Source organism: Sceloporus occidentalis, unplaced genomic scaffold, assembly GCF_023333645.1.
Source record: "Sceloporus occidentalis isolate IW3139 unplaced genomic scaffold, rSceOcc1.0.p SCAF_1, whole genome shotgun sequence".
NCBI classification, from domain to species: domain Eukaryota; kingdom Metazoa; phylum Chordata; class Lepidosauria; order Squamata; family Phrynosomatidae; genus Sceloporus; species Sceloporus occidentalis.
Window position 1 is genome coordinate 84,435,647 of NW_028316981.1, and position 22,535 is coordinate 84,458,181.

Genomic DNA, 22,535 nt, shown 5'->3' on the forward strand with positions numbered 1-22,535 from the left:
CAAAAAAATCGAGAAAGGCTGTTCCAAAGGATGTGAGGAAGAATTTCACCATGCACTCCAAACCACAGAACTGATAGGGACCTCTCTTCACATCTGGTTTTTAAATGAGCCCCCCCCCCCCCCCCCGGAGATCAAGGAGCTAAAATAGATAAGGGGCCAAACCATATGAAGCAATGAGGATTTTTTTTTTTAAAAAAAATGTGCATGTCAAGGGATAGGGATACCTGGGAGGATATGTGCAGCCTTCAAAGCTCTGAAACTTGCCCACCATATCTTACAATTTGGGTAGTCACCTTGCTTTCTCTAAATGGATGGGTACCTTCTATGCTTTGGGATTCTGATCCCGGAGGAAGGCCTATTTCCAGAATGTTAGGAGAGACAAGTTTTTCTGTTTTCTTCCATCTTAGTTCCTCTTCTCATCTTGTTCAAGAGCTTCTCAGAAAGGAATGGAAAAGAGTTGCTTTCTTTTCTTTTAGCATGAATGCCAACATTTTATATGTGATATCAATAAATTAGTCTTCCTCAACAACACAAAGGAGTTTATCACACAGGGGAAATCCTGTGGAAAAACAAGGGTTAAAATTGGGAAAAACCCACAACAGCAGGTTGATTTTCACACAGTCATTGCTAAACTAATGTTAACCCAGACAGAAAGTGGAAGGAAAGTAAACAAAAGCCACTCCTTTTTACTTTTGGAAAATCCCAAAAGTAAAAAGGAGTAGCTTTTCTTTATTTTCTATGTGGGTTAACACAAGTTTAACAATGACATGTGTGAAAATTAACGCACTTTTGCGAGTTTTTTTTACTACCTTTTAAATCCTGTTTTTGCATGGTATTTCTCCCATGTGATAAACTTCCCAGTTAATTATCATGTCATACCTCCAACATTTCACAGATGAAATCTGGAACACTGGCTGTGGCTAAGCTGGCCAACGTTATTAATGATGAAGAACAGACAAGCTAGGAGAGGCTGCAGCAGGCTTGGGTTTTTGTTTGTTTTGTTTGTTTTGTTTGAGTTTAATGGGAAGGGCAAAATTCTGCCCTCTCTTCTCCTCTCCCACTTTTTAATTCTACTTTGAACTCAGTTTTCAGCACTTAATGTGAACCAAGAAAAAAGGAAGAAAGTGGGAGGAGGAGAGAAAACCTGGGACATTTTAAAAGCAGCTGGAAAAGTAGGATGATAGAAGCTTAAGAGAGAATGCCCCTGCCAAATTGGGATGATTGGAGAATACGTCATATTTATTGTTGTTCCAGGTAGAAAATTCAATTATACAATAGAAAGAGTGTTATTTTCACAGAATTTGACCCAAAAATTGATTCATCAGAAAATTAAATTTATGGAAAAGCTACAGATATGAGAACAGATTTTAGCCAAATACTGTATTATTAACTTGAAAAATGAAAGATAGTGAAATTATGAGCATAGGAGTTTGTTGTCTTGGCTTTAGTACATACTGAAGACAAGAAAAAATGGTTCTGTGCTCTATTAAAAGTCCTGCAACAAAAAATTAGCAACAGTCTGTATTCACCTATCAATGTACCATATGTAGATTTAACTAGCAGCAAAATCTTTTTAAAGCTATGTCATTAATCTCATGCTTAATGCCCCTGCTTGAATACATCTTCCAGAAGTTGATATATTTAAGCATATGCACACCATATTATCATATGTGAAGTAACGTTTGCCTCCAAGTGATATGTCATACATTCATCTTTTTATCTCCTGCAGATTAGGATTCTGAGCAAACATGTACAAGCATAAAAATGGAAGGAAAGTAAGATACCCCAAGACAAAGACGCCTGCCTAGTCCAAAAGATTTAGTGAGTCAATTCAATCTGCTCAAGACAGACTCCATGCCCATTTAATTTAAGAGATTTGTAGGGACTGGGAGAAAATCTGCCATTTATACCCTCTGTGCTTTCACATGGATGGCATTCCCTTATAGCTATCAACTGCTCCTCCAAATGGGTCCCAATTTAGATGCAGTTTTAAAGGATTCCTGTAACCAATCTCATAGGTTTACCACACTTTTCATACATCTTTTCTCTCGGATGTAAGCTACCATGTTTTCCATTCTACTAAATAAAACTAGAAATGAGACAGCAGAGAAGTATCTAGGTGAGCAGACAGGCTACAGGGCTCCAAAGCAGTAGAGAGTGGTAGAAAATGAGCAGAAGCTGAATTGAAGGAGTATAATGTCACACCATGCTTGTCACTAGCGCCATGAATAGAATACAGTATTTGGATTAGGGTGAGGGGGATAGAAGACCATTGAAATTGTTATTAATACCTTTTTTCTGAGATGTTAAGTAATGTGTTCAAATAGCACATCACAAATAATGCTGACCAAAAGTAGTAAATTATTTAACTATTTCTGAACCAGGAAACTATCTAGATTAGAGGTTTTCAACCTTGAATCCTCCAGCTGTTTTGTACTTCTATTCCCAGAAGCCTCCATCAGTATGAGCAATGATGACAGTCTTGAAAGTGAAGTCCAAAACCTTGAAACTCAACAAGGTTGAGATCCGCTGATCTAGAAAGATAATTGGACCACTGTGTGGTAAAATGGACTAAAGATTTGGTAAAGGATGATAATGAGATTGCAGAACTGCTGGATGATGATTTTTTTTTAACATCACTCTTCACTGTGGGAATGTTGAACTGAATTATAGGAATAAGTCTGATATGAAGCAGATTGTGCTAAAATGTGAAGCAAATACTATGCTTTACTAATAAATTAAAAAGTAGTAAAACACTGGGCCCACCATAACGTAAGGCACCATTAAATATAGTAATAGTTCCATCATCTCTATATGAAAACAAATACAGGTTGAGTCTTCCTTATCCAAAATACTTGGGATCAAAAAATTTGGGATTTCATATTTTTTCAGATTTTGGTATATTTGCATATGCATAATGAGATATCTTGGACATGGGACCCAAGTCCAAACATGAAATTCATTTATATTTCATATAACCCTCAGGCTTCTTTTCACCATGCTAAACATTACCAACTCCCTCAACCTTTCCTTATATATTTCATTTTCACTACCTCTTGTTGTTATTGCTGCCAACCTGCTCCAACTTGTCTGTATCCTTCTGAAAATGAAGCATCTAGAAATGAATGTAGTACTCTGCATGAGACCTGACTAATGCATAATATAGTGATACTTTCCTTGACTTGGAAACTATGATTCCGTTAATGCAGGGTAAAACATTAAACACCTTCTTTGCTGCAGCATCACACCGCTGGCTCATATTCAATTTATGATCAACAATAATCCCAAGGCCCTTTTCACACGTACTACAGTTAAGCCAACTTATCTCTCATCCTATACCTGTGCTTATGGAATTTGTGGTCTAAATGTAGAATTTTGCATTTATCTTCACTTAATTTCAGTTTATTGATTTCAGTCAAATTTTCTAGTTTATCAAGGTCCTATAGAATTCTGTTACTATTCTCCAGTGTGTTAGTTTTGTATCATCCACAACTTGCCAACATTTTTGACAGCACCAGGTCAGAACTATAGGTCACTCTGCTTGAGGTTTCCCTCCAGTTTGAAGCAAATCTTCTTTTTTGCTCTTTTCGAAGAGAAGGACAATATTTGCTCTTTCCTAGTCCTTTGGCAACTCACCTGTTTGCCAGGTGAGATTTCTAAAAAATGAGGACAAATTTTTCTAAGAGTATATCAGAAAGTTCCATCAGTGCTCTGAGATGCAGTCCAGCTGGCCTTGCAGATATGAACTTTTTGAGATAGAATCATAGAGTCACAGAATCATAGGTGATTAAATAGGAGATCTCCTTATCAATCCTGGCTTGCATTTGGATCCTTCACCAAGGTCTCTGGTGATGCATGTAAATGGTTCTCTTTTTAGGAGGAAGGAAAGTGAAGCAAAAGTAGATGTCTGTAGTTCTGCCTTTTTGCTGCAATCTGTTAGCATTTTACAATTCTTATTGAGTAGCAGCCCCACTGTCTCCTTGATCATTTTCTTGTTTTGAACATATCCCCATCCCTGCTTCCATAGCTAGTCTGTCCCAGTTTGTTCTAAGCTTTAACTTCGTTTCACAATTCCTCCAAGCTTAGGCTATGCATCTGTATTTGTCTGTGGCAATTTGCCCTTCCTTCCATGCTTTATACATATTCTTTTTTTCCACTTTCTCCTTGATATTATTGTGCAGCCACATTGTTATTGTTTTTTTAGATGTTTCCCATTTCTTCCATGGGATTGTTTGTGACTGTGCTTTTTGCAACTCAACTCCCACTTTGGTGTTTGTCCTTTTTATTTAACATCTCTAGCCATGGTGTTCCACCTAATAATTCCTTGATCTTGATAAAATCAGCTTTCCTGAAATTCAAGGCCTATGTTTAATTATATTCTTCTTTGACCAAGCACACAATGGTGAATTCTAGCATTGCACAGTCACTTCCACATTTCCTGACTGACAAAAATCATGGTACCACTCTTTTCTGTTTTGGTCAGATCTCATGTGGAAAATCTGCCACTTATACCCTCTGTGTTTTCACATGGATGGCACTCCTTTGTGGCCCTCGATGGCTCCCCCAAATGGCTCCCAATTTAGAAACAACTTTAAAGGATACCTGTGGAATACTGTGTCCAGTTCTAGGCACCACAGTTCAAGCAGGGTATGTCAAGCTGGGATGTGTCTGGAGGGCGGCAACCAAGATAGTAAAAGGTCTGGAAGCAAAGGGGATAAGCAAAGGGGTAGGAAGGAGTGCCTAGAAGCTGCTCCGAGCCCAGTTGCCCCAGGGCCATGGCAAACACACACTGCAACCCTGAGGGCACCTATTCCAGTGGCCCCAAATAGCAGCCGAAAAGATCTACTCCTTTTGGTCTGGTTTTGGGCTGGGTTAAGTGGCCTTGGCATAGTCCTGGGGTGGCTTCTGGGCACTCCGGGCATGTGTGTCATGTAAACAACAATTATGTGAACGCGATGTTCACCCATTATCTAATGGCTTGATACAGACAGGCCAAAATAAAGCTGCTTCGGGTCTCTTTGGAGGTATGCTGTTTAAATGATGCATGGGTCCTAAGAGTCTGGAAGTAATGCCAAAGCCACACTCCAATCCTAAGCAGCTTTGGCGCAGCTTCTGGACTCTTAGGACCCATGCATCATTTAAACAGCATTCCTCCAAAGAGACTCAAAGCAGCTTTATTTTGGCCTCTCTGTATCAGGCCTATTGTGTCCCAAATCTAAAAAACTTTTCTTAATGTTGGCAGTATTTTTAATGTGTTTCTGAAATCATTTCAGACTTCTGCTTTTTGAAACAAAGTAAGAAATTTATTTGCAAGTCAGGCTGAATGCAGTATCTGTTTTAGTGGATGGTGTTCACAACAGAAACGGTTTATAAATACTTTATTAGTTACACAGTTTAACTGTTGTTTTAGCTTGTCTTTGTAATTGTTTCTTTATAACTCTCTCTCTCTCTCCACACACACATACACATTCCCTTACAGACTAAGTTCTAACAGAACATTTATTAAACTTTTATATCTTATAACCCTTATGGTTCCCTGTGACTCCCCTAGTCACCAAACACTATGTATCCCACATAGTGTTTATAGTGTTGTGTAATTATATTATATAACTATAATTAAGGACACTCTTCATCCCTCTCTTGGGTACCTAAAACCCTTTCTAACTGCCCTCACAGCAGCCTAACCTAATCGCAAATGTTCTTCACTATCAGACCTTCTTTCTCCTCACCTTCCCACTTGTGCCCTCCATTCTAGTAGTGAAGGTTTGCTGTCTCAGCCTAGGATTTTCCCGAATTTGTCCCTTTTCACTTGCTGCCCCTCACTCCTGGAATCTCCTTCCTCTACTGACATGGCTCATCACTTCTTTAACCAGTTTCAAAACTGAGTTGAAGACCATCCTGTTCAGTGAAGCATTCCCAGGCACTGAGTGATGATTATTTGTTATCTGACATTTTTAACTGGTTGCCTGCTTTACTTTATTGTACCCTTTCCTGTATTGTTATGTATTATTTATATGTATTATGCTATTATTTCTTAGATTGTACGCCATGGGCAGGTTTACTTTATCTATTTTATTGTTTGTATGTATAGCACTGTGTAAATCTACAGCTCTATATAAATAATAATAATAATAATAATTATAATTATAAGGGTGGCACCAATGGATCATCTTTATCCTGGAGAGAAGTGACTTGTGAGGTTCCACAGGGTTCTGTTCCAGGCCCATTGCTGTTCAACAATGATTTGGATGATGGAATAGAGGGTGTATGTACCAAATTTGCAGATGACATCAAAGGAAGCATTCAAAATGACTTTAACAGATTAGAAAGTTGGGCTAAGACTAACAAATTGAATTTCAACATGGAGAAATATAAAATCCTAAACTTCTGCAGTAAAAATGGAATGCATAGTTATAGGATGGATGACACCTGGCTTGACAGCGGAACATGCAAAAGGGATCTAGGAACCTTAGTAGACCACAGGCTGAACATGAATCTGCAATGTGATGTGGCAGCTAAAAAGGCCAATGTTATTCAAGGCTGCATCAATAGGAGTATAATGTGCAGGATGAGGGAAGTAATAGTACCACTCTATTCTGCTTTGGGCAGACTTCACCTGGATTAATGTGTCCAGATCTGGGCACCATAGTTTAAGAAGGTTGTGGACAAACTAGGATATGTCCAGAGAAGGACAACCCAAATGGAGAAAGGTCTGGAAACCACACCCTATGAGGCACAGCTTAGGGAGCTGCTATGTTTAGCCTGAAGAAAAAAAGATTAAAGGGTGGCATGATAGCCATGTTTAAAAGTTTAAAGATTGTCAAGAAGGAGCAAGCTTGTTTTCTGCTACTCTAGTGATTAGGACATGGAGCAATGGAGATTCCACCCAAACACTAAAAAGAACATCCTGACAGTAAGAGCCTTTTGACAGTGGAATATGCTGCATTAGAGTGTGAAGGAGTTTCTTTCTTTAGAGGTTTTTAAACAGAGGCTGTATGGTCATCCATGGGGAGTTTTTTGATTCTGTATTCCTACATGGCAGGGTACTGAACTGGATGGTCTTTGGGATCTCTTCCAACTGTATGCGTCTATTAACCTAGATCTCCTAAGTCCCAATGCAACACCCGAAGCACTTACTACAGCTTGCTTTATTTATTTATTTTAAAAAGTAGTTTAATTTGAGAGCAAAACAACCTCTGGACAAAGCTGTATGAGGAGAAAACACTCTCTCCACAACGTTCAGTATATTTTAAGAATTTTCAAGTCTAGATAAAACCTGTCTTTTTCTTCTACATAAAGTTGTTGTTGCTGGTGGTGGTGGTGTTACTTCCATGTACAATGATGGAACTGCATGATAGCCTTTGCACTAGAGGTTTTATATAAAAATTGGATGGTCAACTCTCAATAATGCTTTAGGTGTGGATTTCTGCCCCTGAATACCAGCTGCTGGAATACATAAGCAGGAGGGTGCAGTTGCATTTGCTGGTGGGGTTCCCACAAATATCTGGCTACCCACTTTGACAAGAAAATAATAATAATAAATAAACAATAATAAATAAAACTTTTATTTTTATCCGTTTTTCTGTGATGAGACAATCAAAGCGGCTCACAACACATTAAAATATCCACATTCAACATTATGACCCAAATCCCTCCCTAAAACAGGATTAAACGTGATACAATTAAAATTGGAAATTAAAATATCTATTAATAACACAATAAAAATATAATGAGGACAGAGCGGTGGGCTAATACATGATGTGAAGGGCGATCATTCTGTGGCTGGACACTTTTATTCAGGAACGGCCTTGCGGAAAAAAAACCCAGATTAGATAGGTGTTTGGTCCTATCTCACAGGGGACTTCTTATGGTGTTGGAAGGAGCAAAACTGTGACATCTTCTTTGATGTATACTTCCCAATGCTTTTCTTTTGGGCTATTTAGACAATGGCTTCTTCACCTCAAAGTTTAACGTATGTTAACAGCTCACATTGTAACAGTTATGGAAATTTGTAGCTCAGCAGCACAAACAGATGTCTCTTCCATTACTTGGCAGAAAGCTTAACTTTGCCAACCTCCACTTCAAAACATTCCATGCAGATCTACATCACACAGAGGTTGACTATTGTGATTATTTGTAATAAGAGAAAGTAGCTTGCTTTTATTTGCAGAGAACTGAAGAACACAACATGGGTGTATTGTTCTCATAATTAGAGGCAAAGATTAGGGAAAGGAAATAGTTTAGCAATTCACAGGCAAATTCTATAAGCAATGTTATTACCAATAATTAATACTGTTAATATAGTATATAGAATTTGCTTGTGAACTATTGTAGAGTCAATTTTGTGTAGTGGTTTGAGTACTGGATAATGGCTTTGGAGACAAGGGTTTGAATCCCCATTCAGCCATGGAAATCTACTGGGTGACCTTGAACAAGTCACAATCTCTTAGCCTCATAGGGTGGGAAGATGGCAATGGCAAACTCTTTCTGAACAAATCTTGGCAAGAAAACCTCATGATAAGTTCACCTTGGGGTTGCCATAACTTGAAAATGACTTGAAGGCACACAACACCAAATTTATTATTACTCATGACAGATGGCAGTATTTTAGTCTATTTCTGACCAGTATCATTTCAGAAAAATTCTACAGGCTGCATTCTGATTAATGCCTGATCTACAATGACCTAAATCTATTGTTAGTCCCGACTAGCATAGTACCACTAAAACAACTGGATTTACCTATGTGCTGATTCAACATTCAACAATTGATAGAATGGGCTCACTCTAGTCAGAGTAACTGACAGGATTCTAGCCAATGTTTTTCTTCAGAGTTAAGTTTTACTTAAGCTGTCACTGAGCTGTGCAGGCATCTACAAAAGGATTCAAAGTTGATTCAGACCTTCTATTCAAAAGAACTCAAATGTGTTTTGCTTTAACCTATATTCTACAAAAGGGCTGCCTATATAGTTGAAAACCATCACAATATTTTTTTTAACACAAAGCATTTTTAAAGCATTGATTGATTTCTTCTCAAATCTAGTTCCTCTCAGTCCACTGGGCTCTCATATCTGTCTCCAGGTTTGAACATTTTACAGCTCTCTCTCTCTGAGCACAAAATATACATGGTTTTCCATGGGAAAAGAACAAACACAGTTATCTACTTCCTACAACACACAATTATAGAAATCTTTGACATGGTGACAGGAAAAACACCCATTTGTATATGATTATATAGGTTCTGTACAAGTAGTTAAAATATTTGCATTTAGAATAATCAAAGCTATCTGTATAGTTGCTTTCATAATGAGCTCTGTTGAAGAGCTCTGTGCAGCTGAAAAGCTTGCAGCTCTTATACTAGTGGCCTTATCTATTTTGTATCTCTCCTAAATGAACAAGTTACAGCTATTATTCTTGTGTCTGGATAACTCGGTAGCACTGTTAAAAGACAAAACCTGAATCTCATGGGAGCATCTTCTCAGCATAGGAGTTTCTAGCCTAACCAGCTGCACAATTCCTACACACATACCACATCAACTTTGTGAGTGCATAGCGGCTGCTGCTTCTAAATCCTATTTTGCAACACAGTCATTAGAGTGGTCTACGTTTTCTGCCTGTAAATGGCAAATGATCCGCTTGCAAAACAAGCTTCTTTTGAATGTGTCTATCTGGGATTCAATTCAGGGGGTGAATTTATTTCCTCTCCTCCAGGCAATTTTCACACATGCAACTAAAAATAATTGGTGACTGAAACTGTTTATTTAATTATTTAGCCTGGTGACTGGAGGCAAGGTGTTATATAAGCAAGGCAGGCAATCTAATTTCACACAGAGCAACATGTTTATGGATTGCCAGTGCCACCCCACAGGCACTGCCGCTCCCCCTTGCCAGTCTGCCTGCCTGCCTTCATGCTTTTGTGCCAGGCCCTTCTTGCTGCAGAAAGCAGACGGGTGCTCAAAGGCAACCCGTCTGCTGGGGATTTTCCAAAGCATCCATTTTCCCTGTCAAACACAAAGTGCACCATTTCGTGACCATAAATGGTACTTATCAACACAAGGGAATTTTAAAAAGTTTTAACCCCCCCCCCCCCCCAAATCTTTAAAAGGCAAGAGTGTTCCTGTGCTGTGAATATTAATCTGCACCATGCTGGTTGACATGGGCATGTTTAAAGTGTCCAGGGATGTTCTTATGTCTGTTACAAGTAAAACATCAAAATGCCAGTCGTCTTCCTGAACCTGTGCTTGTACAAGTGACCTTTTGACTTGGGATTTGCTTTCAAATGAAAAATAAATGTCCTTTCATTTGTAACATTCTTAACTGTAATTCCTGCAAGGGCAAGCTGGGTCATGGCTTGTATTGGACTAGGTCAGTCAGTAATGATTATCCCATGGGCTAATGATTGCACAATGCCCCACCAGAGTGCCTCTTTTCTCTTTTTTATCCCTTCCTCCAGCGTTTCCTTCACCTTACCTGTTACCAGACGTGTAAGAACTTTACTCTCCTCATTGAGAATGTTCACTGTAACATTCCGAGCAGACTGGAAGTACAGAGGGTTGCCCTACAATAAGAGCACAAGAGAAAATGAGTGAGATGGGCACTTCACTTTCCATGAGTCGATGTACCCTGCTCTCACAAACCTTCACAGGATGTGGATGCCCATGTCCACATCATTGTTTCATCCTGGTTTTTTTTTTTTTGGGGGGGGGGGTTGTGTGGCTTCTCTTTGACTATTAAATAAAATTTGAACTTCAAAAATCTGCTTATACATTTCCATAAACTTCTTTCTCTAACAGGACCATAACTGGATAACATAGCAAAAAACATGTGCACCAAATGGTCACTGGGATTTGCTCTAGGTGGTAAACCTTTGAAGGCATGGATGAAGAGGTATCATACCCTGCAACTATCCCAGTTCAGCTGGGACATCCTCAATTAATCTTCTACCTTTCTGCTTTCTCAGCTGCTTTTAAAATGCTCCAGTTTCTCTTCCTCCCAATTTCACCATTTGCCATCAACTTTCTTCAGTTGCTGTAAACTGAGTTCAAAGTGCAAAAGTAGTTTATATCCAATTAATTCAGCAGCAGGGACAATTAGGAGGGATAGTCTCTTCTCATTTTAAACAAGGTCAGGAAATGCCAAAGCAAACTGTTTTAGCATCTCTTTTTGCAACTGAACCTACAGTTGCTCTGTAACTCTAAATGGTTTCTTAAGGTAAGCAAGAGGAATAAATAAATCTTGTCGAAAACAAGGGAAGGTGAGAACCCTTCCCGTTAAAGAGGGCTTTCCTTGAGGAGATCCCCTCTGTGTGTAGGGTTGCCATAATTCTCTACTATAAACCAGGACAAAATGTAGGACAAAATTTAGACCAAAATATAGGACAATTGTAGGATAAAATTTAGCTCAAAATGTAGGACATTTAGGAAAAATGGAGGAGCTTAAATGTCCTACATTTTGGGCTAAATTTTATCCTACAACTGTCCTATATTTTGGTCTAAATTTTGTCCTACATTTTGTCCCAGTTTATAGTAGAGAATTATAGCAACCCTATCTGTGTGCCAGGACTGCAAAATGCAATGGGAAAGAAATGGAAACTTGTGGTCACACACTGCAGTCTATTTACTTTGAGAGAAACCTTTTTCTGTACATCAATATTCCATTCAATAATAATAATAATAATAATAAAAATATTATTTCTATCCCGCCTCTCCAATAGGATTTACATCAACTATGTATGTACACGCACACACAACAGTGAAGTCATAAAACACACACACCACACACACACACACACACACACACACGAACCAGTGAGAGCCATGGAGGCAGGAGGCAGGCGCACTCCCGTCGTTCCTCGTAGGCACACACTGCCTCTGCTCTGCCCAGCTCCCCTTCCCTTCCCTTCGTCCTCCTTCTCAAGAAGAAGAAGGAAATGAAGAACTTGTAGTAGTTGAGGAAGAAGAGGCAGCAGAGGGAGGCTGGCCTGTCTCTCTCTTTCTCCCTGCTGCACTTCCTTCAGAGTGAAGGAATTGGGCTCCAGCTGACAGGCCCCCACCCCACCCTCAGCCAGGAGCCTGCCTGCCTGCTGCAAATACATTCTTCAAGCAACCCAAGAAACAACTCTATAAAAAAACCCAATTGAAACAATGCACAGAAGCACTATATAAAAGGAACAAATTCACGGCAGATTCATTTAAAGAAGAACCCTATGAGGATGAACTTCAGGTTTTAAAAAGTGAAGTGAGGGCTGCACTAATTGCACTTGAGAGAAATAATAATAATAATAAACTTTATTACAGCCATTTGGCCAGTACAATTACAAAATTCCACTTGAGAGAAATAAATCACCTGGAACTGGTGGCATGCCAATAGAGCTACTCCAAGCTACACCAAAATATGTCAATAAATTTGGAAAAGAAAACAATGGCCCACAGAATGGAAACACTCAGTATATACTGTATTCCAATCCTCAAGAAAGGAGACACCAGCAACTGCGGCAGTCACAGAACTATTGCATTAATTTCTCATGCAAGCAAGGTGATGCTTAAAATTCAACAACGAAGACTCTTACTACATATAAATTGCCAGATGTTCAAGCAGGGTTCTGCAAGAGACACAAAATGACCCCTAAACCAAAACCTGAGGTAACAGGGGGAGGTGTGGTTAGCTCTGGGATCATGCTGCCCCTGGGAGTATCTGGGCCAATGCAGACAGGACCTAAGTGATTCTTAAAGTTATATACAAAATATTTTATGCATAAGAATAAATCTTACATTTATTGTGTTATTATGTCTGCACAGAAAACAATCTAACCACCATTTTTTTCAGATGCAAGTGTTATGTTCAGAGTCTGAAAACCATATTTAACCTTTCATTGACACTACTTGACCTGATGTCATGCCATTGGCATAATTTATTTTTGAGATGCAAACTTAGCAGAAAATAATGCTGTTTTAGTTCACAAGGCTTGAGTATAGGCAGTTTGTGGTGACCATTTGATATGAAGGGGCAAAAAAAATGCTATTGAAGAATTTGAAATTTGTTGTTATTATTTGATATGAAGATACAGACACAGTTGGAATGGATAACTAGGACACCAATACCACTGGCTCTCACTATAAGCCTCTGGCTACTCCAAACTCTACACTGATGCCACAAGCATACTGTGTCCTAGCAAAAGGTACAAAAGCAGAATTTTAGCCAAACTACAAAACACTGTCAAGCAACACTGTTTTATATACCCACTGTAGACTGTTTTACATTGACAATGTGCAAGCAAGTGGGGCCTGTGCCATTCTTATTGAAATAAGTCCAGGGCCAGCAGAAATTATAGCAAGGTGGGAACTATGTAGCCCTCCAGATCGCTCCAGGCACTCAGCATGCCTCAGCACTGGTTATGTTGCCTAGGGCTGGGAGTTGCAGTCCAACAACATCTGAAGAGCTGCATGACTTCCATCCTTCCTATACAGCCATATTGGAGAATGTTCTACATCAGAGGCACTGATATAGCACCTTATAAAGCACAGTCTGCCCTCTGTGCATTGGAGTTCAAACCAAATTTTATTATTTGCAGGTACATTGAATGTAAAGCAGAGGTGTGCCTAGGATTACTGGTTTGAGAGGTTGCTTAATGCAATGCTATGTGCTCACATCAGTCACAGTATGCTGGTGGCATGGATGCTTGCTTTGGAGTGGGACAAAACTTAAATCCCTTTCATATTGCATAATTATACCACTGAAATGCCACTATCACTACATGGTTGCATCCAATGGAATCCTGGGTTTTGTAGTATGGTTAGATGCTAGACTGCTCTGGCTGAAAATTCTAAATGCCCCTTCCTAAACTGCAAATCCCAGGAATCCATAGGATGGGAACCATGGTAGTTAAAGTGGAATAATATCACTATAATTGTGTAGTGTATCTAGTTTTTAGGTTTTTATGCAAAAACATTCCCAATGGATGGACTTCTTCAAAATGCTGTGCATTGAAACTAAGCTTTGGGCTAGATGTTTCAGTAAGGCACTCCATAGGGTCTGATAGTTGAATCAGTGTGTGATATGGGGGTGACCCAAGGCATTTTAGAGTGCAGAGGTTCCTACCCCACTTATTAATTCTGAGTGGATCAGCATCTTTAAATCTAACCAGAAATTGCAGGCTGCTTATAAGCAAGTACCAAACATTTTCAGCCTCAGATAACAAAATGAGAGCCAACCTGAAACAAAATATAGCAGCAGCTGTCACTTGGAGTTTGTCATACACTTCTCCATTCATCGAGAAACATTGTTTTAGGCAAACTTTAAGCACAACTGACTCTGATTTTATTATCTAGGCATAATTGCTTTGATATTATGTATTACTACAAAAGGAGGCTCGCTCCTTTTTTCACCACAGACAGATCTCTTTTTATAAACCACACAATCCTCTAACTTCCACAGCCACTTAAGCTTTGTGATTGGTACAGCTTGTCTTCTTTAATTAGCAAGCCTTTCTGGAAAGGTCAGTAGACTTTCAGACTCCATTACTCCCTGCAGTGTGTGGAGGATGGAGATGGAGCTAAGCTCCAGTTTGTATTACAGATTTGCATAAAATGAGACTCTACTCTTAAGATAATAATAATAGAGATGCAAGGGGGCATATGCACCTCCAGAGCAGCCACACTACCTTTTAAAAACATTTATAATTACTGCCCCCTCTTTCAGTCTTTTCGTTTACATATTCAGATCTTTGCTTCTTGTGGTTTTCCAGAACGAAATTTGCCTGATGGAAGAGTGATTGCTGTATTAGTCTGCTGGGAGAAAATTGTTCAAGCACTTAGGCAACTGCCCACTTAATTTCCCATAACTCATTCCATTAAAGGCTAAAAGGAACCTAACAACCAGGATTTATCATTCACTGAGAGGCACTGCACAGCTCTGGCATCCAGTGTTGTCGTATGCTAAAGCACCCAAAGATGCTTTTTTTTTATGACTCACAGCCTTTTAAACAAATTTGTAGGGCACTGTGCTGAAGGAACTCTGGGTATGGTTTTCTCTCATCAAACTGCAATGAGAATGACACTTGCAGGAATGAATGGGGCTCCTGGATGGCTTATGGTCTAGATATAATCCCCTTTCTCCTCTTTATCTTCTGGATCCAGAGCAATTTTATCGATCTCAAAATCTTATTCTCAAATTTGCAATGGTTTTTCATTTTCCTTCTATAAACTTCAAAACCAGATTACATTTCCCACTAAAATTTTCTATGATTTTAGCTCTAATTAGCTGTTAATTTGTCCATCTTTGTTGTATAATAAAGTTTCATAATCCAATCATTCATTTTATGTTGGGATTTCTTCCCTTCCATTTCTGAACATATGTACAGTAAAACAATATAAAACAATATTTTTCCAAATTCTTTTTCCAGTCTATCTTCAAAAATTCCCAACATGTAAAATTCTAGTTCCATTTGGATTTCTCTTTTCAAGATGCCTGTTATCACATTGTGTACCCCACTTATTTTAATGGGTCTGTGCTAGATAAGACTAATGTTTGATCAAACAGGCTCATATAATCATGGATTATCACACTGGGCTCAAGCTAGGGCATGCTGTCAATATTATGCCTCAACATTATGCCATAGTTTATTTGATATAGGTTTATAGGATTTTGGCCTCTGCAATATTTACTATTGCCTTTCTATTTCCTTAAATGAAGCAAAAACAAAACAAAACAAAAACCACCACTCCTTATATTGTTGTTGACACATCATTGTCACCTATAGTAAACTTTAGCACTTGTTTGTTACACCTCAGCAACATCTGAGTGTTTGCAAACACATTATAGAATTTCACTAATTCTTCCTCCTACACGAAATGAAATGCTGACTGGACTGATATGAAGAACAGCAGCATTAGAGAGTTGATGCTAATTTGCAATAAAAAGGGTAAGAAAGAATAATAGTTTGTTTAAAAATAAGATGAAAATTAAGAGCAATTAACTGAAAATTGGTGATTCTGAACATTTAGCACATTTATTGATTAAATCCAGAATAATAATTCATGGCATAATCCCTAATTTTTGTAAAACTTTTCTGTTGAAATAAGAATGTTTTTGGACTATAGTATAGATAAAAAGAATGAGATATACAACACAACCCCCAGTTGTAATCTCAGATTGATTTAAGATCCACCAGGTGAGATGGAACAGTTAAAGTGAGCAGCAAGCACAAAGGGCCCAAAAGAATTCTGGGAAAGTGAAAGGCTGATGACAAGGGCAGGGGACATTTTTGCACCATGTCCAGATGTCTCAAATACATACGTACATACATACATACATACATAATCATAACATAATATAACATAATAAATATATATTATATTTCTCTGCAACTGGGAGACTACCACACACTTCAGAACTTTGCTCCCAAAAGGGATATTTAAAACAGTCCTGATAGCTATGTTTTAAAATAGTGTTAACATAATGTTTCAAGTAATTTTACATTATTTTTTCAATTAATGAATTAATATATTAACTATTTTTTAATTTTTAAAAACTCTTGCATTATACACTGTCTTAGTTATATTTGGTTTTTAACTTCTACTGTAAGCTACATTTGGTTCTCTATTGGGAGTAAATGAGGATATGAATGAAATAAATGATAAACCATATTTTTAGATCTGGAAGTACAATGACTTTTGGCAATTATCAGTTCAGATGACAGCAGGTACTGTAGTGGCTCCAGGCACAACAATCTCAGAACTGGCATGAGATATTGTCTTTCAAAGAAACTGTTAAGATAAAACAAATCTCATGTTTTCCTCTCTCTGCCCTATCAGGTCCAATATGACCTTACATTACATTCTCAAATTACTGTTTTCTTAAGACTAGTGTTACATATAAATGAAGGCCTCTAAATCAGCCTATCTCAACCTGGCCCCTCCAGTTTTTGGATCACTAATAATCGTGGCTGGTTGAGACTGATGGGAACTGCAGTATAAAACATTAGAAGAGTTACGTAGGCTGGGAAAGTTAGTTTTGAATTATACATTTTGGGGGATACCTCAACCAAAGCTGCATCTTCTTGAAAGTATGGTGAATCATGTGGAGGAATGTGTGTCACCTGTTGAGGGATACAGAAGCATAATAATCTGTGGACTCAGAGGAGGAATAAATCATAAATGCACAAGTGAGCAAATAAATATCTTTTCCGTGAGTGGTGTCATTAGGATTAGTGTTACCTCAGTGAATTAGCCCATGCTGTCACCACCAGGTTGCTGCCACACACCCTAGCTGCCCCCATCTGCCAGCCCGGCCACTTCTACCATGGTGGGGGTGGGGTGCTGCTGCCACCCTGGAGCCTTTTCTGGATCTGACAAGACTGCTGGATGAACAAGAAAGGGAGGCAAATTGCTTTCCTGCCTGGCCAGCAGATACACCAGAACTGGAAGGCAACCCCTTTTCATAAGTAGCCACTGATTGGTGTGGGGTGCTGCTGTCACCTGAAAGCCTTTTTCTCAATTCAACCAGTAGACCTGCCAGAGCCAGAAAGAGATGCTGGGTGAGAGCAGCAATAGCAATAATAATAGCAAGTATATTTCTATACCACTGATCAGTGCACTTAAGCACTCCCTAAGCGGGTTAGTTATCCCCAACAAACTGTGTACTCATTTAGGCAACATCAGAAGGATGCTAGGCTGAGTCGACCCTGAGCCCGTGGCTGGTATTGAACTCACAACCTTGTGCTTTGTGAGTGAGTGGTTGCAGTACAGGCATTTAACCACTGCGCCACCAAGGCTCACTGTGGCATCAGAAGCACCCTACTCCACAGTGGCCATAGCCAATGGATGGCACTAGTGCCTTGGCTGTTGGAAGGGGATTGCTGGGGGATCTTGGGATTGACAGAGGTGAGCACCCCACCGGTTCAACCCCTATGAGGTCTGCATCTCCCACACACCCCTAATATTGTCCCTGTACCCTAATCATTCTCTTATTGACAACAGAAAATCTTTCTCTTTGACAAAGGAGCTATCTTTGGGCCATACTAGACACATACTGTATATACTCATGTATAAGCCTAGAAATTTTAGTCAAAAATTGACAAAAACCTGGGTCGACTTATCCATGAGTCAACATAAGTACTGTACAGTGCGCCTGCGCCATACGCGGGCATGCCATACGCGGCCTTGAGCATACGCGCTCAAGTCGCGGAGCACGTGCGGGGCGGAAGGGGCAGCACGTCCCATTCAATTGAATGGGCGCGCGCGCCCATTGCGCCCCACGCGCGCCTGCGCCGCCGCGCTGCCGCACACGAGCCCCATTGTTTCCAATGGGGCTCGAGCATAGGCGGAATTCGCCTTACGCGAGGGATCCGGAACGGATCCCCCGCGTAAGGTGAGGACGGACTGTACTTTAACTCATATATACACACATTTGTATATATGAGTTATTCTTTCTCTGAATAGAGTGGTAAAAAATGAGTTTAATAATAATAATAATAATAAATAAATTTTATTTATATACCACTTTTCCAAAAGATCAAAGCAGTTTACATAGAGTTGAAAACCAATTACAAAACACATCATAAAATAGATAAAACCAAGAGCACTAAATACAATATACAAATCTAAAAACAATCATTCAATCAATCAATAGGGTGAGGTAGAGAGTCAATGGGATCAGAGTAACGACTTCATTTTCCAGGGGGGAAGGCTTGACAGAAGAGGAAGGATTTAAGCCTCTTTTTAAATGTTTCCAGGGGGGTAATAAGACAGAGCTCGTCGGGAAGACTATTCCAGATTTGTGGGGCCGCTACTGAGAAGGCCATCTGGGAAGTAATAACATATTTAGAAGGTGGAATTTCCAGCAAGTTCTTCCCGGTTGTTCTGAGTGTGCGGGGCGGATTATATGGGGAGATGCGGTCCCTCAAGTAACTCAGGCCCAAGCCATGTAGGGCTTTATAGGTAATAACCAACACCTTGTATTGCGCTTGGAAGCGAATAGGCAGCCAGTGCAGATCTTTCAGAATAGGTGTTATATGGTCAAACCTGGAAGCACCAGTGACTAATCTGGCCGCCATATTTTGTACTAACTGAAGCTTCCGGGCTTGGTACAAGGGTAGCCCCATGTAGAGCGCATTACAGAAATCCAAGCGAGTGGTTACCAGAGCATGTACCACAGTTTCAAGGTCCCTTTGGCCCAGGTAGGGTCGCAGTTGGCGTATCAACCGAAGTTGATAGCAAGCACTTCTGACCGTCGCATCCACTTGGGATGTCAATTGCAGGGACGAGTCCAGAAGTACTCCTAAACTGCGAACTTCGTCCTTCAGGGGAAGTGTGACCCCATTCAGGACAGGTGGACAAATTTCCTTCCCCGGGCCAGGGGAGCCTATCACCAGTACTTCCGTTCTCTCTGGATTCAAACTGAGTTTGTTTTCCCTCATCCAGCCCATTACCGACTCCAGGCAGGCATTCAGAGGAGAGATGCCATCCTTAGTCACTGCATCAGTCGGGGACACAGAGAAACATATTTGGGTGTCATCAGCATATTGATAACACCGTGCCTCGTGTCTCCGGATGATCTCTCCCAGCGGTTTCATGTAAATGTTAAACAAAGTGAGGGACAAAATACGTAGCTCCTTGAGGGACACCAGATGTCAGTTCCCTCTTAGAGGAGCAAGTGTCCCCCAGCTGCACCATCTGGAATCTGCCCGAGAGGTAGGAACGGAACCACTGGAGCCCAGTGCCCCCGATGCCCAACTGCCTCAGGCGTTCCAGAAGGATACCGTGGTCAATGGTATCGAAAGCCGCTGAGATGTCCAAGAGCACCAACAAGGTCACACTTCCCCTGTCGATGCCCAGACGGAGATCATTGACTAAGTTGACCTCAACTCCGTAACCCGCTCTGAAGCCACTTTGAAATCGGTCCAGATAATCGGTTTCATCCAAGACAGCTTAGAGTTGGAAGGCAACTGCTCTCTCGATCACCTTACCTAAAAATTGCAATAGTGAGACCAGCCTATAGTTATTTCTTAACAGGGGGTCCAGGGAGGGTTTTTTGAGCAACGGTCTGACTGTTGCTAATTTCAAACTAGATGGAAATTTTCTCTCCCTGAATGATACATTAATTATACGACACAATAAAGATGTTACCGCATCACCACCCTGGGTGGTCAGCCAAAAAGGACAGGGGTCGAGAGAGCACGTCATCCTCCTAACACTTACAAGAAGCTTGTCCACTTCATCGGTATGTACAAACTCAAAATGATCCAGTTTAAAGGAGTCCATAGAAGCTCTGGACACCTCTTCTATTATCTCTGAAGAAATGCCAGTGTCGAGATCAGCCCTTATCCGAGAGATTTTATCTGCGAAGAAGTTGTTAAAGTCATTAGTTGGTTATAAAATAGGGTTCAGGGCAGGGGAAAGCTGAGTTAGCTTCCTGACCACCCTGAACAGCTCTGCCGGACACGACTCCGCAGACGCAATACGTGCAGCATAGAAAGAATTTTCTACTGCACCTATTGCCACTCCATAAGACTTCAAAAGAGCTTGATGGAGTGTCTTGTCGGAAAAGCGCTGGTGTCTCTGCCAGCTGCACTCTAGTCATTGCGTGGCCCACTTCATTTCCCTGAGATCTTCCGTGTACCAGGGTTTCTTGTTCGAAGCGGGCCGGAAAGGATGCTTAGGAGCGATACTGTGTATAGCCCTGAAGAGATCATTATCCCTGATGTTAGTCAGGGCATCAACAGAGTCACCGTCAGATCCAACCATAAACCCCTCTAAGGCTTTTTGGAACCTTTTGGGTTCCATCAGCCTTCAAGGGTGGACCATTCTAATAGGTCCTCCACCCCCGGGGGGGGGGGGATTTGGGTAGTTGCCTTAAGTCGGACCTCAACCAGGAAATGGTCCATCCATGATAGGGCGAGGTACTACAGACCTCTGCCCACGGATTATCCCAATCTGTACTGAAGATGACATCGAGTGTATTACCTGCACAATGCGTTGGTCCCGAGACTAGTTGGGACAGGCCCATGGCCATCATGGAGGCCATGAACTCCCGAGCCGCACCTGTCAGATCTTGTGAGCCGGCCTCGAAAGGGATGTTGAGGTCCCCCAGAACAAGAAGTCTGGGAGACTCCAACACCAATTCCGAGACCAGCTGTGTCAGCTCGGCTAGGGAGTCTGTTAGCGCACGGGGTGGGCGATAGACCAACAGAATCCCCAGACTGTCCCTCGCCTTCAGGGTCAAGTAAATACACTCGAAGTTTGTCTTCCGGATGGGGTTCCTGGTTAGGGTGAGAGTATTTTTATGGACTAAGGCAACACCTCCCCCCCCCTGCCCACGTAGCCAGGACTGCTCCTTAATAGTATACCTGGCTGGGAGACCCTGTGTCCACACAGCAGTACTCTCAGCCTCCAGCCAGGTCTCAGTGATGCAAGCCAGGTCACAGTTCTTATCCTCCAAAAGATCGTAAATGATGTGGGTCTTATTCTTGATTGACCTGGCATTGCACAGGAGCAGAGACAGGGTCTGTGGTACAATTGGACTGATCCTCGGTTCTATTGGGTTAACAGGGTGGATGGAAGGCAGGATAGGTATTAAGCATCGATCCTGCCTTCCCTTATATTGTAATTCCACCCTCCTATCACTGTATCTCCCCTTGCCCCACACTACCTCAATTGGAGCTCTGTCAACAAAATCAAGATTCACACTACTCCCCACTTCCCCACCAACCCCATCACCAGCATGTGACACATCTCTACTAGATAGCAACATAGTTAGTACTTGGAGGAAAGCCAATATTAAGGACATTCCTCTTGCTATCATGACTCACCCAATCACACACACCCAACCCACTTATCCCACTGCACAACTGCAATGCTCCGCCACCGCTCTTTAATCCATCCTGGGAGCACTAAAAAGAAGCATGGATCCCCTCTACTCTCTCGTCCATCCAACTTTTAGGATGAGCACAAACAGTTATATCTGACAGAATTTTCTAAATCCTTTGGCATCATTTTCCTTTGCATCATCCTTTATATCCTATGTTACATGCCCCTAAGTTTTACCCTTATCCATGGGTCATATCAAAATCATTTTGACCCCAAAACCTGCCCTCAACTTATACATGAGGTTGACTTATAGTCAAGTCTACAGTAAGGGACAAAATGAAAATATAGGAATACTCATAAAACTGCTTTATGCTTTTAGCTGCTTTAAGGCTTTAAAAATCTCTTACCTGCCTCGAGCCATGGGGAGAGGTGGGTAAGAAATAAATATTATTATTATCATTTTAAAAAATGTTAAACTGCTTTAGTTGGTTATCCTGCATTGAGCAGGGGGCTGGGTACAAAGGCCCGTGAGGCCGCTTCCAACTTTAAGGTTCTATGGTAAGTACTGATAAAAACAGAAGTGCCTCTTGCTTTCACCAGCCATAGCTTCCTATTCTTACTATGAACTTCTGTTCTTATTAGGTGAGATATTCTACACCAATGTGTTTGATTCTGACTTGTAGGAAGAATTAGAAGATACCTAGACATGTATGACTCTGGTACTGGCTACTGATG

General features: G+C 40.7%; 1 protein-coding gene across 2 annotated transcripts in view; it reads right to left on the reverse strand.

Annotated features, from left to right (window-relative positions):
* SGCD (sarcoglycan delta) overlaps nt 1–22,535 on the reverse strand; it is a 712,416-nt gene that overhangs the window by 104,112 nt on the left and 585,769 nt on the right. For both annotated transcript variants that reach the window (XM_089527864.1, XM_089527874.1), the window contains one exon: nt 10,468–10,555. In XM_089527864.1, the coding sequence (XP_089383990.1) occupies nt 10,468–10,555 (88 nt within the window). The remainder of the gene's footprint in view (nt 1–10,467; nt 10,556–22,535) is intronic.